Below are 19135 nucleotides of genomic sequence, written 5' to 3'. Positions count from 1 at the left end.
TCCTAATACACCTCACATAGGTTGTCCCAATACACCTCATATAGGATGTGTCCCAATACACCTCATATAGGATGTGTCCCAATACACCTCACATAAGATGTGTCCAAATACACCTCACATAAGATGTGTCCCAATACACCTCACATAGGATGTGTCCTAATACACCTCACATAGGTTGTGTCCCAATACACCTCACATAGGCTGTGTCCCAATACACCTCACATAGGCTGTGTCCTAATACACCTCACATAGTCTGTGTCCTAATACACCTCACATAGGTTGTGTCCTAATACACCTCATATAGGCTATGTCCTAATACACCTCACATAGGCTGTGTCCTAATAGACCTCACATAGGTTGCGTCCTAATACACCTCACATAGATTGTGTCCTAATACACCTCATATAGCCTGTGTCCCAATACACCTCACATAGGTTGTGTCCTCATACACCTCATATAGGCTGTGTCCCAGTGGTACTCTATTCCCCCAGGTGCCCTGGTCAAAAGAAGTGCACTATATGGGGGATAGGGTGCCATTTGGGACACATCCATTACCTCTACTTTCTCACCCTGACAGGTGAATTAATTCTGCAGGAAATGAATAACTGTTCAAACACACTATTGAGGAATTATGCCGATATTGCAGGAACCATGGTCTGCTAGATTTTAGCAGGACTCTGTCAGTCATGACTGGACATGCAGGGTCGAGAGTATTTTATGAGTAACTTAGTACACAAAGTGATAATCAATAATTGGAAATAATTAGGAAATATTATGGCTGATTGATAATGCATGACATTTAAAGATGAAGAGCAGAACTGAGTTTATATTCAAACTGATAATGTCATGCCCTGACCTTAGAGAGCCTGTTCATTTCTCTATTTGGTTAGTAGGTCAGGGTGTGATTTGGCCGGGTATGGTTCCCAATCAGGGGCATTTGTCTATCGTTGTCTCTGATTGAGAATCATACTTAGGCAGCTTGTTTTCCACCTAAGTTTGTGGGATCTTGTCTATGTTCAGTTACTGTGTAGCCTGCAGAACGTTACATTCGTTTATCTTTGGTTGTTTTTTGTTGTTCATCTAAAATAAAGAAAGATGTACATTTTCCACGCTGCACTTTGGTCTCATTCCGACGATGGGACTTAACAGAAGATCCCACCACCAAGTGACCAAGCAGCGTGCCCAGGAGTGGAGGACATCATGGACCTGGGAGGAGGTAATGGCAGGGGACAAGACCCTGCCATGGAAGCAGGCGGAGGCAGCGAGAGAGGAACGGCGACGAGATCAGGAATCTTGGACACGACGCAAGCAAGAGAGGCACACGGGGTGGTCGGCGGTGCTGAGGGTTGAACCAGAGCCAGTCAGGGAGTCAAGTGTGGAGCTCGTCGCAAGATTACGGAGAGAGGTGCTGGCGTTGAGAGCGCTGCAGAGCAGGCGTGCTGAGGAGCGTGACACCAGTTTCACGCATCTGGCCTCCGGTGCGCCTCACCAGTCCGGTGCGTCCTGTGTCTCCTCTGCGCACTCGCCCTGGGGTATGTGTCGCAGTTCAGGCACCATGTTATGCCTAGTGTCTCTAGCGCCCCGCACTTGCCGGGCTAAAGTGAGCACCCAGCCAGGATGGGTTGTGCCAGCTCTACGCTCCAGACCACCAGTGCGCCTCTACAGTCCAGTACGTCCTATGCCTCCTCCCCGCACTCGCCCTGAGGTGCCTGTCATCAGCCCGGTGCCACCTGTACAGGTCCCACGCATCAGGCCTCCAGTGCGCCTCCACAGTCCAGAGCTTCCTGCGACAGTACCCAGTCCAGAGTTGCCAGCGACAGTTCCCAGTCCAGAGCTTCCGGCGGCGGTCCACAGTCCGGAACCTCCTGAGGCGGTCCACAGTCCGGAACCTCCTGAGGCGGTCCACAGTCCGGAACCTCCTGGGGCAGTCCACAGTCCGGATCCTCCTGAGACGGTCCACGGCCCGAAGCCTCCAGTGACGATCCACGGCCCGGAGCCTGCAGTGAGGATCCATGGCACGAAGCCTCCAGTGATGATCCAAGGTCCGGAGTCTCCAGCAATGGTGTGCAGTCCAGAGCCTCCAGCGACGGTTGGCAGTCCAGAGCCTCCAGTGACGAGAATGCCAAAAATGTGCAAAGCTGTCATCAAGGCACAGGGTGGCTACTTTGAAGAATCTCCAATATAAAATATATACTTTTTTGGTTACTACATAATTCCATGTGTTATGTCATAGTTTTGAAGTCTTCACTATTATTTTACAATGTAGAAAATAGTCAAAATAAAGAAAAACCCTGGAATGAGACTTTCCAATCTTTTGACTGGTACTCTATGTTCCATCACTATTGAGAAACTGAGTCCTACTTTGTTCAGTACTTTCAAATGGGATTATTAACTATTAACAAATAAGGGATCTGTTATCTTTCTTTCTTTCTTCAGGAGCAGAGCACCATAGCCAAGCTGGGTCTAGAGCTCCGTCTTCTGACTTCAGACATGGACACGGAGGTGGAGAAGTGGGAGGACCAGGAGCATGACATCGTCCGCCAGGGCCAGAGCTTGTCCAGCATGGCCTACTCCATGTACCTCTTCACCAGGTAGACCGTCTGTCTCTGCCTGTCTGTCTGTCTGTCTGGTTGCTTTTGTGTGACAGAAGATTGTAACTCCTTTTACCGCAAGGTACTTTGCACCAGCCAGGTATTGACCACCAGCCAAGTATTGACCACCAGCCAAGTATTGACCACTAGCCAGGTATTAACCACCAGCCAGGTATTGACCACCAGCCAAGTATTGACCACCAGCCAGGTATTGACCACCAGCCAAGTATTGACCACCAGCCAGGTATTGACCACCAGCCAAGTATTGACCACCAGCCAGGTATTGACCACCAGCCAGGTATTGACCACCAGCCAAGTATTGACCACAGGTATTGACCACCATCCAGGTATTGACCACCAGCCAGGTATTGACCACCATCCAAGTTTTGACCACCAGCCAGGTATTGACCACTAGCCAGGTATTGACCACCAGCCAGATATTGACCACCATCCAGGTATTGACCACCAGCCAGGTATTGACCACCTCTGTATGGATATAGAAGTAGAGGACACATGTGCCATCACAAATCTTGTTGATATGATGTGCATAGTCAATATACACTACATGGCCAAAAGTATGTGGATTTGGCTATTTCAGCCAGACCGTTCAGACAGGTGTATAAAATCAAGCACATAGCCATGCAATCTCCATAGACAAACATTGGCCATAGAATGGTCCGTACTGAACTACTGCAACTTGGCACTGTCATAGGATGCCACCATTCCAACAAGTCAGTTAATCAAATACTGTATGTACCCTGCTAGAGCTGCCCCGGTCAACTGTAAGTGCTGTTATTGTGAAGTGAAAACATCTAGGAGCAACAACGGCTCACAGAACGGGACTGCCGAGTGCTGAAGTGCTTAGCGCGTAAAAATCATCTGTCCTCAGTTGCAACACTCACTACTGAGTTCCGAACTGCCTCTGGAAGCAACTTCAGCACAATAACTGTTCGTCGGGAGCTTAATGAAATGGGTTTCCATGGCCGAACAGCCACATACAAGCCTAAGATCACCATGCACAATGCCAAGCGTCGGCTGGAGTGGTGTAAAACTTGCCGCCATTGGACTCTGGAGCTGTGGAAACGTATTCTCTGGAGTGATGAATCACACTCCACCATCTGGAAGTCCGACGGATTAATCTGGGTTTGGAAAACGCTACCTGCCCCAATGCATAGTGGCAACTGTTAATTGTTGTTGGGGGAGGAATAATGGTCTGGGGCAGTCATGGTTTGGGCTATGGATGACAATGCCCCCGCGCACAAAGTGAGGTCCATACAGAAATGGTTTGTTGAGATCGGTGTGGAAGAACTTGACTGTCCTGCACACAACTACATTGAACACCTTTGGGATGAATTGGAACGCCGACCTGAGCCAGGCCTAGTTGCCCAAAATCAGCGCCCGACCTCACTAATGCTCTTGTTGCTGAATGGAAGCAAGTCCCTGCAGCAATGTTCCAACATCTAGTGGAAAGCCTTCCCAGAAGAGTGGAGGCTTTTATAGCAGCAATGGGGGGACCAACTCCATATTAATGCCCATGATTTTGGAATGAGATGTTCAACGAGCCAGTATCCACATACTTTTGGCCATGTAAGTGTGCTTCATCAGTTGTTATTTTTTATTATTTTTTTTTTTTTTACCTTTATTTAACCAGGTAGGCTAGTTGAGAACAAGTTCTCATTTGCAACTGCGACCTGGCCAAGATAAAGCATAGCAGTGTGAACAGACAACACAGAGTTACACATGGAGTAAACAATTAACAAGTCAATAACACAGTAGAAAAAAAGGGGGAGTCTATATACAATGTGTGCAAAAGGCATGAGGAGGTAGGCGAGTAATTACAATTTTGCAGATTAACACTGGAGTGATAAATGATCAGATGGTCATGTACAGGTAGAGATATTGGTGTGCAAAAGAGCAGAAAAGTAAATAAATAAAAACAGTTATCATCAGGTAATATATAATTCACTCTGTTTCATTTTTCGTTCATTTCCTGTATCGATTGTGTAGGGGGGAGGGCCTACTGAAGACAACCACGGATCTTTTCCATCAGGCTGAGGTAAAGTACTGTACAGGCCCCCTGTCCTCCACTCCACTCATCCCTCTCCTCTCCCTTCATCCTTGTCTACTTTGTACAGGGCTTTAATTGAATCTGTCCCAGGTTCCATTAAGGACAACCACGTCCCTGGGAGAAGACAGAATCAATACTGTATTAAAAGGCCCAAGACAATAATTTGTCTGTGGTAACGAGAGGATGACTAGAAGAGCAGAGTGGCCTGCGCTTAATATAGAGAGGGAGCGGGAGAGGCAGAGAGAGAGAGAGAGAGGCAGAGAGAGAGAGAGAGAGAGGCAGAGAGAGAGAGAGAGAGGCAGAGAGAGAGAGAGAGAGAGAGAGAGGCAGAGAGAGAGAGAGAGGCAGAGAGAGAGAGAGAGAGGCAGAGAGAGAGAGAGCGAGAGAGAGAGAGATCATAGAGACGCAACTATACTTTATATAACTCTACCCTTTCACACAGCAAAATGTAACCTGCAATTATCGTAATTGGCTGCTCACTGATCGGCTGATTGAAATGCACCTTTTGAATTTGAAAACCTACAGTGTGTGCTGGTCTTGTTCACATCCTCCCGGCTACTTACCATACAGCCATTGAGTGTAATACTTGGCTGATAGATTTGCCAGACCAGTGTTCAGAATGTTCTGCCAGTGAAGTGAGTCATGCTTTTTGACTTCTCGTTCTCTTTTTCTCTCTTTCTGCAGGTGCTTTCTGAGGAGGGACTCCAGCTGTGTTCTTCACTACACACTTTCTCCACCCAGGTACACACGCACACACGCACCCACACAAAAAACACACAGGCTCCGAGACCGCTTCTACCCCTAAGCCATAAGACTGCTAAATAGCCAGACAGCTAAATAGTCAATTAATGGTACCCAGACTGCATTGACCCTACGCACTCTCACTAGACTTTATATACACACCGTATACACACTCAGTCACACATACTACATTGACACGGCCCACACAAAACCCACACACATTCACGTACACTACGTACGGACACACACACACTCGAACACACATTCTACACATTATCAAATCAAATGTATTTATATAGCCCTTCTTACATCAGCTGATATGTCAAATTGCTGTACAGAAAAACAGCCTAAAACCCCAAACAGCAAGCAATGCAGGTGTAGAAGCACGGTGGCTAGGAAAAACTCTCTAGAAAGGCCAAAACCTAGGAAGAAACCTAGAGAGGAACCAGGCTATGAGGGGTGGCTAGTCCTCTTCTGGCTGTGCCGGGTGGAGATTATAACAGAACATTGCCACGATGTTCAAATGTTCATAAATGGCCAGCATGGTCAAATAATAATAATCACAGTAGTTGTCGAGGGTGCAGCAAGTCAGCACCTTAGGAGTAAATGTCAGTTGGCTTTTCATAGCCGATCATTAAGAGTATCTCTACCGCTCCTGCTGTCTCTAGAGAGTTGAAAACAGCAGGTCTGGGACAAGTAGCACGTCCGGTGAACAGGTCAGGGTTCCATAGCCGCAGGGAGAACAGTTGAAACTGGAGCAGCAGCACGGCCAGGTGGACTGGGGACAGCAAGGAGTCATCATGCCAGGTAGTCCTGAGGCATGGTTCTAGGGCTCAGGTCCTCCAAGAGAGAAAGAAAGAGAGACTTAAAGAGAGCATACTTAAATTCACACAGGACACCGGATAAGACAGGAGAAGTACTCCAGATATAACATACTGACCCTAGCCCCCCGACACATAAACTACTGCAGCATAAATATTGGAGGCTGAGACAGGAGGGGTCAGGAGACACTGTGGCCCCATCTGATGACACCCCCGGACAGGGCCAAACAGGAAGGATATAACCCCAACCACTTTGCCAAAGCACAGCCCCTACACCACTAGAGGGATATCTTCAAACACCAACTTACCATCCTGAGACAAGGCCGAGTATATCCCAATAAGATCTCCACCACGGCACAACCCAAGGGCGGGCGCCAACCCAGACAGGAAGATCACGTCAGTGACTCAACCCACTCAAGTGACACACCCCTCCTAGGGACAGCATGAAAGAGCACCAGTATGCCAGTGACTCAGCCCCTGTAATAGGGTTAGAGGCAGAGAATCCCAGTGGAGAGAGGGGAACCGGCCAGGCAGAGACAGCAAGGGCGGTCCGTTGCTCCAGAACCTTTCCGTTCACCTTCACACTCCTGGGCCAGACTACACTCAATCATATGACCCACTGAAGAGATGAGTCTTCAGTAAAGAGTTGAGACCGAGTCTACGTCTCTCACATGGGTAGGCAGACCATTCCATAAAAATTGAGCTCTATAGGAGAAGGCCCTGCCTCCAGCTGTTAGCTTAGAAATTCTAGGGACAATTAGGAGGCCTGCATCTTGTAAGTAGCGTACATGTAGGTATGTACGGCAGGACCAAATCGGAAAGATAGGTAGGAGCAAGCCCATGTAATGCTTTGTACGTTAGCAGTAAACCTTGAAATCATCCCTTTCCTTAAAACCTCTTAAGGAGGCTGCGAATTTTCGCAGCTTTTTGTTAAAAATCACGCAACATTTCAGCGTCCTGCTACTCATGCCAGGAATATAGTATATGCATATGATAAGTGTGTGTGTATAGAAAACACTCTGAAGTCTTTAAAACTGGTTAAATCGTGTCTGTGGCTATAACATAACGTGTTTAGGAGTCAAAATCCTTCGAAAAACACAAAAATAATATCCATCCGCCAGTCAATGTATTGTCTAAGGCTGAAGAAAATACATGGGGATCCCCTGTAAACGCCTACAGCTTCCACACGATGTCGCCAGTGCTGTCATTTTGGGGCTGCTTTATCCTTGGTTTGGTGACTTCCTTTCTTGGGGCTCACCACAGGATGTTATGAAAGTGAAAACATGGAGTATGATTTCAAGACTTGCTGCTATCGAATACAGATCGCCCCGTGATCAATTTAATAGATTATTAACGTTTATTAATACCTAAAGTTGGTTTAGAAAAGTAATTTGAAGTGATTTGTAAAAGTATATAGGCAACTTTTGTAATTTTAAAAAGTGACGTTGCGTCTTGTAAAGGGGCATTTTTCTGGATCAGACCGGTCTTCAGCAAATCACATTTTGGGTATACAATGACGGATTTAATCGGGAAAAAGACCCAATTGTGATGTTTATGTGACATATAGGAGTTCCAAGAAAGAAGCTCGTCAAAGGTAATGAATGTTTTATATTTTATTTCTGCGTTTTGGGTAGCGCCGGCTACCGCAAAATCTGTTGTTTTGTTGACAGTCTGGTATTCGGGTGTTGCATGCTATCAGATAATAGCTTCTCATGCTTTCGCCGAAAAGCATTTTACAAATCTGACTTGGTGGCTAGATTCACAACGAGTGTAGCTTTAATTCAGTACCTTGTATGTGTGTTTTAATGAAAGTTTGAGTTTTATCGAAAACTTTCGGTGGCGCTCTAAAATTTGCGCTGATTTGATCCCGCCACAGGGACCTCGTCCATAAGAAGTTTAACAGGAAGCCAGTGTAGGGAGGCTAGCACTGGAGTAATATGATACAAAATGTTGGTTCTAGTCAGGATTCTAGCAGTCGTATTTAGCACTAACTGAAGTTTATTTAGTGCTTTATCCGGGTAGCCGGAAAGTAGAGCGTTGCAGTAGTCTAACCTAGAAGTAACAAAAGCATGGATTAATTTTTCTGCATCATTTTTGGACAGAAAGTTTAAGATTTTTTGCAATGTTACGTAGATGGAAAAAGCTGTCCTTGAAACAGTCTTGAAATGTTCGTCAAAAGAGAGATCAGGGTCCAGAGTAACGCTGAGGTCCTTCACAGTTTTATTTGAGACGACTGTATAACCATCAAGATTAATTGTCAGATTCAACAGAAGATCTCTTTGTTTCTTGGGACCTAGAACAAGCATCTTTGTTTTGTCCGGGTTTAAAAGTAGAAAGTTTGCAGCCATCCACTTCCTTATGTCTGAAACACAGGCTTCCAACGAGGGCAATTTTGGGGCTTCACCATGTTTCATTGAAATGTACAGCTATGTGTCATCCACATAGCAGTGAAAGTTAACATTATGTGTTCGAATGACATCCCCAAGAGGTAAAATATATAGTGAAAACAATAGTGGTCCTAAAACGGAACCTTGAGGAACACCGAAATGTACAGTTGATTTGTCAGAGGACAAACCATTCACAGAGACAAACTGATATCTTTCCGACAGATAAGATCTAAACGAGGCCAGACCAATTTGGGTTTCCAATCTCTCCAAAAGAATGTGGTGATCGATGTTATCAAAAGCAGCACTAAGGTCTAGGAGCACGAGGACAGATGCAGAGCCTCAGTCTGACTCCATTAAAAGGTCATTTACCACCTTCACAAGTGCAGTCTCAGCGCTATGATGGGGTTCCAAAACCAGACCCTAGCATTTTGTATACATTGTTTGTCTTCAGGAAGGCATTGAGTTGCTGCTCAACAGCTTTTTGATAACAAATTGAGAGGAATGGAAGATTCGATATAGGCCAATCGTTTTTTATATTTTCTGGGTCAAGGTTTGGCTTTTTCAAGTTTATTATGTTCAACATAAGAGGGCCAAGCACAGGAAGCAGCTCTTTCAGTAGTTTAGTTGGAATAGGGTCCAGTATGCAGCTTGAAGTTTTAGAGGCCATGATTATTTTCATAATTGTGTCAAGAGATATAGTACTAAAACACTTGAGTGTCTCCCTTAATCCTAGGTCCTGGCAGAGTTGTGCAGACTCAGGACAACTAAGCTTTGGAGGAATACGCAGATTTAAAGAGGAGTCCGTAATTTGCTCTCTCATGATCATGATCTTTTCCTCAAAGACGTTCATGAATTTATTACTGCTGAAGTGAAAGCCATCCTCACTTGGGGAATGCTGCTTTTTAGGTAGCTTTGCGACAGTATCAAAAATACATTTCGGATTGTTCTTATTTTGCTCAATTAAGTTGGAAAAATAGGATGATCGAGCAGCAGTGAGGGCTCTTCGATACTGCACGGTACGGTCTTTCCAAGCTAGTCGGAAGACTTCCAGTTTGGTGTGGCGCCATTTCCGTTCCAATTTTCTGGAAGCTTGCTTCAGAGCTCGGATATTTTCTGTGTACCAGGGAGCTAGTTTCTTATGAGAAATGTTTTTAGTTTTTAGGGGTGCAACTGCATCTAGGGTATTGTGCAAGGTTAAATTGAGTTCCTCAGTTAGGTGGTTAACTGATTTTTGTCCTTTGACATCCTTGGGTAGGCAGAGGGAGTCTGAAATGGCATCAAGGAATCTTTGTGTTGTCTGAGAATTTATAGCACAACTTTTGATGCTCCTTGGTTGGGGTCTGAGCAGATTATTTGTTGCGATTGCAAACGTAATAAAATGGTGGTCCGATAGTCCAGGACTATGAGGAAAGGCATTAAGATCATTACACACACACATGCACACACTCACTTTTAGACTTGTCATTTGCTGCTGCTACTCTGTTCTTTTTTTTACTCCTATTATTATCTATCCTGATCCTGTCCCTTTACCCTGCCTTTATGTACATATCTACCTCAAATACCTTATTATTATCTATCCTGATGTCTAGTCACTTTACCCTGCCTTTATGTACATATCTACCTCAAATACCTTATTATTATCTATCCTGATCCTGTCACTTTACCCTGCCTTTATGTACATATCTACCTCAAATACCTTATTATTATCTATCCTGATGTCTAGTCACTTTACCCTGCCTTTATGTACATATCTACCTCAAATACCTTATTATTATCTATCCTGATGTCTAGTCACTTTACCCTGCCTTTATGTACATATCTACCTCAAGTACCTTATTATTATCTATCCTGATGTCTAGTCACTTTACCCTGCCTTTATGTACATATCTACCTCAAATACCTTATTATTATCTATCCTGATGTCTAGTCACTTTACCCTGCCTTTATGTACATATCTACCTCAAATACCTTATTATTATCTATCCTGATGCCTAGTCACTTTACCCTGCCTTTATGTACATATCTACCTCAAATACCTTATTATTATCTATCCTGATGTCTAGTCACTTTACCCTGCCTTTATGTACATATCTACCTCAAATACCTTATTATTATCTATCCTGATGTCTAGTCACTTTACCCTGCCTTTATGTACATATCTACCTCAAATACCTTATTATTATCTATCCTGATGCCTAGTCCCTTTACTCTGCCTTTATGTACATATCTACCTTAAATACCTTATTATTATCTATCCTGATGTCTAGTCACTTTACCCTGCCTTTATGTACATATCTACCTCAAATACCTTATTATTATCTATCCTGATGTCTAGTCACTTTACCCTGCCTTTATGTACATATCTAAAGTACCTTATTATTATCTATCCTGATGCCTAGTCACTTTACCCTGCTTTTATGTACATATCTACCTCAAATACCTTATTATTATCTATCCTGATGCCTAGTCACTTTACCCTGCCTTTATGTACATATCTAAAGTACCTTATTATTATCTATCCTGATGCCTAGTCACTTTACCCTGCCTTTATGTACATATCTAAAGTACCTTATTATTATCTATCCTGATGCCTAGTCCCTTTACCCTGCCTTTATGTACATATCTACCTCAAATACCTTATTATCTATCCTGATGTCTTGTCCCTTTACCCTTCCTTTATGTACATATCTACCTCAAGTACCTCGTACCTCTGCACATTGATCTGGTACTGGTACTCCCTGTATATATTGAACCAAAATATAAACGCAACATGCAACAATTTCATAGATTTTACTGAGTTACAGTTCATATAAGAAAGTCAGTGAATTAATCTATGGATTTCACATGACTGGGAATACAGATATGCATATGTTGGTCACAGATACTTTACAAAAAAGGTAGGGGCGTGGATCAGAAAAGCAGTCTGTGTCTGTTGTGACCACCATTTTCCCCATGCAGTGTGACACATCTCTTTCACATAGATTTAATCAGGCTGTTGATTGTGGCCTGTGGAATGTTGTCCCCTCCTCTTCAATGGCTGTGCGAAGTTGATGGATATTTGCAGAAACTGGAACACGCTGTCGTGCACATCGATCCAGAGCATCACAAACATGCTGAATGTGTGACTGAGTATGTAGGCCATGGAAGAACTGGGATATTTTCAGTTTCCAGGAATTGTGTACAGATCCTTGTGACATGAAGCTGCGCATTATTATGCCATCATGGGGCACACTGTTCACAACATTGACATCAGCAAACCGGTTGCCCACACAACGCCATACACGCTGTCTGCCATCTGCCCGGTACAGTTGAAACCGGGATTCATCCATGAAGAGCACACTTATCCAGTTGGCCATCGAAGGTAAGCCGAACTGTAGTCAGGTCAAAACCCCGGTGAGGATAACGAGCATGCAGATGAGCTTCCCTGAGACAGTTTCTGACAGTTTGTGCAGAAATTATTTGGTTGTGCAAACCCACAGTTTAATCAGTTCAGGTGGCTGTTCTCAGACGATCCCGTAGGTGAAGAAGCCAGATGTGGAGGTCCTGGGCTGGTGTGGTTACACGTGGTCTACGGTTGCATGTACTGCCAAATTCTCTAAAACTACATTTGAGGTGGCTTATGGTAGAGAAATTAACATTAAATTATCTGGAAACAGCTCTGGTGGATATTCCTGCAGTCAGCATGCCAATTGCATCTGACTGCATCAATCTGTGGCATTGTGTGACAAAGCTGCACATTTTAGAGTGGCCTTTTATTATCCCCAGCACAAGGTGAATCTGTGTAATGATCATGAGGTTTAATCATCTTATAATATACCACACCTGTCAGTTGGATGGATTATCTTGGCAAAGGATAAATGCTCACTAACAGGGATGTAAACACATTTTTACACAATTTGAGAGAAATAAGCTTTGTGTGCATTTTTGGGATCTTTTATTTCAGCTCATGAAACATGGGATGAACACATGTTGTGTTTACATTTTTGTTCAGTGTAGAATAGGACACTGAACGTGTGCCTCCATTCTTGCAAGTTATTTTATTGCTTGTGTTACTATTTCCTCTTATGTTACTCTGCATCGTTGGGAAGGGCTCGTAAACAAGCATTTCACAGTCAAGTCTACACCAGTTGTATTCAGCATGTGACAAATAACATTTGATTTGATTCTCCACCCAGGTAGCCTACTGCATGACCGTAAATCACATACACAGGCCAGGAAATTAATCCTGTTAACCAGTTTCAGTTTCCTCTGTACTCAAATCAAAGAAACAAGTTAGCATGCCTCCCTCTCTCCAAAGTGCCCAGGTCCTGGAGTTTAATTAAATGCCCCCCTCTGACAGACATTAATGACTGCCATCCGTCTCTGGGGAAAGTGGCAATGTGGTTATCAGCATTGGCTAACCCTGTTCTCTGGAGAGGGCACCCAAACACTAATACACGCACGCACACACGTGTGCAGGCAAATGTGCATATGCACACACACACACACAGGCACACACACACAAACTACTAATACATAATCAACACATCCAGCACTTCAGCTCAGCAGCGTTTGATTAATTACTTCAAACAAACATTGGCTAATCGATTCCCCACCACTCTGGAATGAAGCAGGCTTGTGCAGCTGCACAAGTTATTTATGCTAATTAGCCTTAATGTTTTCAATTGAAACACTTTTATTAGTATTATTGCCAGAGGATGTGAATGGTACTACAGAGATCTATTATAATGTACAATAATATCATTCACTTTTTTTGGCCCAAATAAGAGACTTTAGGCACTGTTAGATTTGAATGCATCTACTTCATCCTAACCTCCTATACCTTTGCTGTGCTTTTTTATTTTTGTGATCACATTTTTACCTGTATTTTTATATAACTAGATGTGTCTTTATGATCACATTTTCACTTTTTTCTAAAACGACATTTCATTTTTGGTGATCACATTTGTACTTTTATTTTCATATAACTTAAGGTCTTTATTTTGTCATCAAATTTTGACGTGTGTTTTGATATACTAAACATTTCTCTCCTGATCCCTCTTCAACAGCTGATGGATGAACAGAAGGTGGTAGTGCTTTCGGAGATGGAGAAGCTTATGGGCTTATGCCAGCAGCTGCAGATGGGGGTGAGGACGCCAGTACAGGGCAAGACTGCCACCTTCCAGAAGGTACTATAAATACAGGCTTTATAAATACATTTGATTGATTGATTGATTGATTACTATTATTGATATACTAGCTGTACATAATATGTTGAACTATGGTGTTGTTGTCAATGACTGGATTTGTTTTTGTAATGAAATCCACTTTTATTTAAGTTCTATGTTACAATAGTCCGCCAAGGATTAGTTTATTAATTAGATTTGTCATACAGAATACAATACAAATATTGCCAGGAGAGCACATGACTATAAATAGGGTTCTACAATGTTGAAATAAACCATTGTCCAAAATCTAGCTTGCCTACTACTCACTTAAACTGCATACTGTGTATACAAATTGTACTACATACTGTTTAGAACGTACTGTTTAGTAAAAACAAATGTGGTAAACAACAAATATCAGCATACAAGGCCCATCCTACAGAGAATGCGTCATCTAATGCAATCTAAGCTTGATACCCTCAATCTCACACAAATGATCAATGAACCCACCAGGTACAACCCCAAATCCGTAAACATGGGCACCCTCATAGATATCATCCTAACCAACTTGCCCTCCAAATACACCTCTGCTGTTTTCACTGCCTCACTGCCTACATCCGTAATGGGTCTGCGGTCAAACGACCACCACTCATCACTGTCAAATGCTCCCTAAAACACTTCAGCGAGCAGGCCTTTCTAATCGACCTGGCCCGGGTATCCTGGAAGGATATTGACCTCATCCCGTCAGTGGAGGATGCTTGGTTATTCTTTAAAAGTGCCTTCCTCGCCATCTTAAATAAGCATGCCCCATTCAAAAAAAATTAGAATCAGGAACAGATATAGCCCTTGGTTCACTAGAGACCTGTCTGCCCTTGACCAGCACAAAAACATGCTGTGGCGTTCTGCATTAGCATCGAACATCCCCCGAGAAATGCATCATTTCAGGGAAGTTTGTAACAAATATACACAGGCAGTTAGGAAAGCTAAGGCTAGCTTTTTCAAGCAGAAATTTGCATCCTGTAGCACAAACTCAAAAAAGTTCTGGGACACTGTAAAGTCCATGAAGAATAAGAGCACCTCCTCCCAGCTGCCCACTGCACTAAGGCTAGGAAACACTGTCAGCACAGATAAATCCACAGTAATTGAGAATTGCAATAAGTGTTTTTCTACGGCTGGCCATGCTTTCCACCTGGCTACCCCTACCCTGATCAACAGCCCTCCACCCCCCACAGCGACTCACCCAAACCTCTCCCACTTCTCCTTCACCCAAATCCAGATAGCTGATGTTCTGAAAGAGCTGCAAAATCTAGACCCGTACAAATCAGCCGGGCTAGACAATCTAGACCCTCTCTTTCTAAAATGATCTGCCGAAATTGTTGCAACCCCTATTACTAGCCTGTTCAACCTCTCTTTCGTATCGTCTGAGATTCCCATAGATTGAAAAGCTGCCGCGGTCATCCCTCTCTTCAAAGAGGGAGACACTCTAGACCCAAACTGCTACAGACCTATATCTATTCTACCCTGCCTTTCTAAGGTCTTCGAAAGCCAAGTTAACAAACAGATTACCGACCATTTCAAATCCCACCGTACCTTCTCCGCTATGCAATCTGGTTTCAGAGCTGGTCATAGGTGCACCTCAGCCACGCTCAAGGTCCTAAACGATATCATAACCGCCATCGATAAGAGACATTACTGTACAGCCGTATTCATCGACCTGGCTAAGGCTTTCGACTTTGTCAATCACAACATTCTTATTGGCAGACTCAGCAGCCTTGGTTTCTCAAATGACTGCCTCGCCTGGTTCATCAACTACTTCTCTGATAGAGTTCAGTGTGTCAAATCGGAGGGCCTGTTGTCTGGACCTCTGGCAGTCTCTATGGGGGTGCCACAGGGTTCAATTCTCGGGTCGACTCTCTTCTCTGTATACATCAATGATGTCGCTCTTGCTGCTGGTGAGTCTCTGATCCACCTCCAAGCAGACGACACCATTCTGTATACCTCTGGCCTTTCTTTAGACACTGTGTTAACAAACCTCCAGACGAGCTTCAATGCCATACAACTCTCCTTCCGTGGCCTCCAACTGCTCTTAAATGCAAGTAAAACTAAATGCATGCTCTTCAACCAATTGCTGCCCACACCTGCCCAACCGTCCAGCATCACTACTCTGGACGGTTCTGACTTAGAATATGTGGACAACTGCAAATACCTAGGTGTCTGGTTAGACTGTAAACTCTCCTTCCAGACTCACATTAAACATTAAATCTCCAATCCAAAATTAAATCTAGAATCGTCTTCCTATTTCGCAACAAAGCATACTTCATTCATGCTGCCAAACATACCCTCGTAAAACTGACCATCCTACCGATCCTCGACTTCGGCGATGTAATTTACAAAATAGCCTCCAACACTCTACTCAACAAATTGGATGCAGTCTATCACAGTGCCATCTGTTTTGTCACCAAAGACCCATTTACTACCCACCACTGTGACCTGTATGCTCTCGTTGGCTGGTCCTCGCTTCATACTTATTGCCAAATCCACTGGCTCCAGGTCATCTACAAGTCTCTGCTAGGTAAAGCCCCGCCTTATCTCAGCTCACTGGTCACCATAGCAGCACCCACCCGTAGCAAGTGCTCCAGCAGGTATACTTCACTGGTCACCCCCAAAGCCAATTCTTCCTTTGGCTGCCTCTCCTTCCAGTTCTCTGCTACCAATGACTGGAACGAACTGCAAAAATCACTAAAGCTGGAGACTCTTACCTCCCTCACTAGCTTTAAGCACCAGCTGTCAGAGCAGCTCCCAGATCACTGCACCTGTACATAGCTCATCTGTAAATAGCCCATCCAATCTACCTCATCCCCATACTGTATTTATTTATTTATCTTGCTCCTTTGCACCCCAGTATCTCTACTTGCACATTAATCTTCTGCACATTCTACCATTCCAGTGTTTAATTGCTATATTGTAATTACTTTGCCACCATGGCCCATTTATTGCCTTACCTCTCTTATCCTACCTCATTTGCACATGCTGTGTATAGATTTTTCTACTGTATTATTGATTGTATGTTTGTTTATTCCATGTGTAACTCTGTGTTGTTGTATGTGTCGACCTGCTTTGCTTTATCTTGGCCAGGTCGCAGTTGCAAATGAGAATTTGTTCTCAACCAGCCTACCTGGTTAAATACAGGAGAAATAAATAACTAAAAAAATGTGTTGATTCCCGCCATTCGTTCGTTTTGGCACAGCGCGTCCCTTCAGCTGATTATCAGCTGTTGTCAGACACACGTGTCTCAAAATACAGTACGACATCCTGGCATTTAAAGTGTACAAAATGTTCTAAATTGCACATACTATAAAACTAACTTTTTCGCATAACTAAAATGCCTACTATTTAGAACGCACGTATGGGTATTCAGACATGGCCATGGTTATAGGGAGCGTGAGAGAATGCACTGAAAAGAAACCTGGCAAAGGAGTATTGATGAACTGCAATGATAAGAGACAGTCAACCCATTCTTAATACAGTATTGGCAGCATTGGGCAAACATTTGTTACTGCTTCACAGACAGAGGTCAATCATAAAAACATTATTGTAAAATTAAACCCTATAATGACACTGAGCTTAATGAACCTCTTAAAATCTGTTGGACAGTGATGAACTGACACTGGTCACCTTGTACTAATGGGAAAGGTTACAATCAGGATGAGAGAAGAGAGAATAACATGGGGTACATCCCAAATGGCATCCTATTCCCTATATAGTGTGCACTGCTTTGAATAGGGCCCATAGGATTCTGGTCAAAAGTAGTGCATTATGTTGGGAATAGGGTGTCATTTGGGACACAACCATTGGGCTTCTCTGATTAATGTGGATCTGTTAGATGGGCATTGGCTTTCCCCTCAAGTTGTCATTAGCCAGACAGATCAGTCCACTCTGTCTGTCACAAGGGAATTAAGGGTGTTTTAATCAGGCAAAGGTCATTGCTGAAAAGTATTTTTAAATGGAGCAGGAGATGGAGGTTGTGTGTGTTTGGTGTGTCTAGTGTTGGTTTAGAAACACTCTGTAGTGAGAGGTTTAGAAACACTCTGTAGTGAGAGATTTAGAAACACTCTGTAGTGAGAGGTTTAGAAACACTCTGTAGTAAGAGGTTTAGAAACACTGTAGTGAGAGGTTTAGAAACACTCTGTAGTGAGAGGTTTAGAAACACTCTGTAGTGAGAGGTTTAGAAACACTCTGTAGTGAGAGGTTTAGAAACACTGTAGTGAGAGGTTTAGAAACACTGTAGTGAGAGGTTTAGAAACACTCTGTAGTGAGAGGTTTAGAAACACTCTGTAGTGAGAGGTTTAGAAACACTCTGTAGTGAGAGGTTTAGAAACACTCTGTAGTGAGAGGTTTAGAAACACTCTAGTGAGAGGTTTAGAAACACTCTGTAGTGAGAGGTTTAGAAACACTCTGTAGTGAGAGGTTTAGAAACACTCTGTAGTGAGAGGTTTAGAAACACTCTGTAGTGAGAGGTTTAGAAACACTCTGTAGTGAGAGGTTTAGAAACACTCTGTAGTGAGAGGTTTAGAAAAACTCTGTAGTGAGAGGTTTAGAAACACTGTAGTGAGAGGTTTAGAAACACTCTGTAGTGAGAGGTTTAGAAACACTCTGTAGTGAGAGGTTTAGAAACACTCTGTAGTGAGAGGTTTAGAAACACTCTGTAGTGAGAGGTTTAGAAACACTCTGTAGTGAGAGGTTTAGAAACACTCTGTAGTGAGAGGTTTAGAAACACTCTGTAGTGAGAGGTTTAGAAACACTCTGTAGTGAGAGGTTTAGAAACACTCTGTAGTGAGAGGTTTAGAAACACTCTGTAGTGAGAGGTTTAGAAACACTCTGTAGTGAGAGGTTTAGAAACACTCTGTAGTGAGAGGTTTAGAAACACTCTCTAGTGAGAGGTTTAGAAACACTCTGTAGTGAGAGGTTTAGAAACACTCTGTAGTGAGAGGTCCCATGTATACATCAGCTTTCCCATGTATACATACCATTATTTGTTTTACCATTATCTATATCTTTATGTTGTAATCATAATTATTACATTCTATCAGACCACCATCCTTGACATGTTTTTGAAAACTTTCTCTGTCTGTCTCTAGGTGGATTCCTCCATTCAGAACACTAGAGCCATCATTACTGTGGTGATATACCTCCTGCCAGTCTGTAACAAGATTGTCAGAAAGGTGAGAGGTCACAGTTGACATCAGCTCTTCTACCAAGTGGTTCAAGTGCACCCTCTTACCAATGTTTACTGGGGTTTGAGTACACTTTTTTTAATTACAGATGAATATATCAATGGTGGTCATTTTCCAATGTGTTATTCCTCTACCTTATCCTGTGTCTC

The 19135-nt window shown here is 43.3% G+C and overlaps 1 protein-coding gene across 4 annotated transcripts in view; it reads left to right on the top strand.

The window, feature by feature from the left end:
- Window positions 1–19135, top strand: part of LOC109903401 (catenin (cadherin-associated protein), alpha-like 1) — a 149961-nt gene that overhangs the window by 128338 nt on the left and 2488 nt on the right. For all 4 annotated transcript variants that reach the window (XM_031788878.1, XM_031788881.1, XM_031788879.1 and 1 more), the window contains exons 14-18: window positions 2437–2591; window positions 4599–4647; window positions 5344–5400; window positions 13657–13776; window positions 18891–18974. In XM_031788878.1, the coding sequence (XP_031644738.1) occupies window positions 2437–2591; window positions 4599–4647; window positions 5344–5400; window positions 13657–13776; window positions 18891–18974 (465 nt within the window). The remainder of the gene's footprint in view (window positions 1–2436; window positions 2592–4598; window positions 4648–5343; window positions 5401–13656; window positions 13777–18890; window positions 18975–19135) is intronic.

This window comes from Oncorhynchus kisutch, linkage group LG14, assembly GCF_002021735.2.
Source record: "Oncorhynchus kisutch isolate 150728-3 linkage group LG14, Okis_V2, whole genome shotgun sequence".
NCBI lineage: Eukaryota > Metazoa > Chordata > Actinopteri > Salmoniformes > Salmonidae > Oncorhynchus > Oncorhynchus kisutch.
Note: the sequence above shows the minus strand (reverse complement) of the source record. Positions and strands in the feature narration are given on the sequence as shown.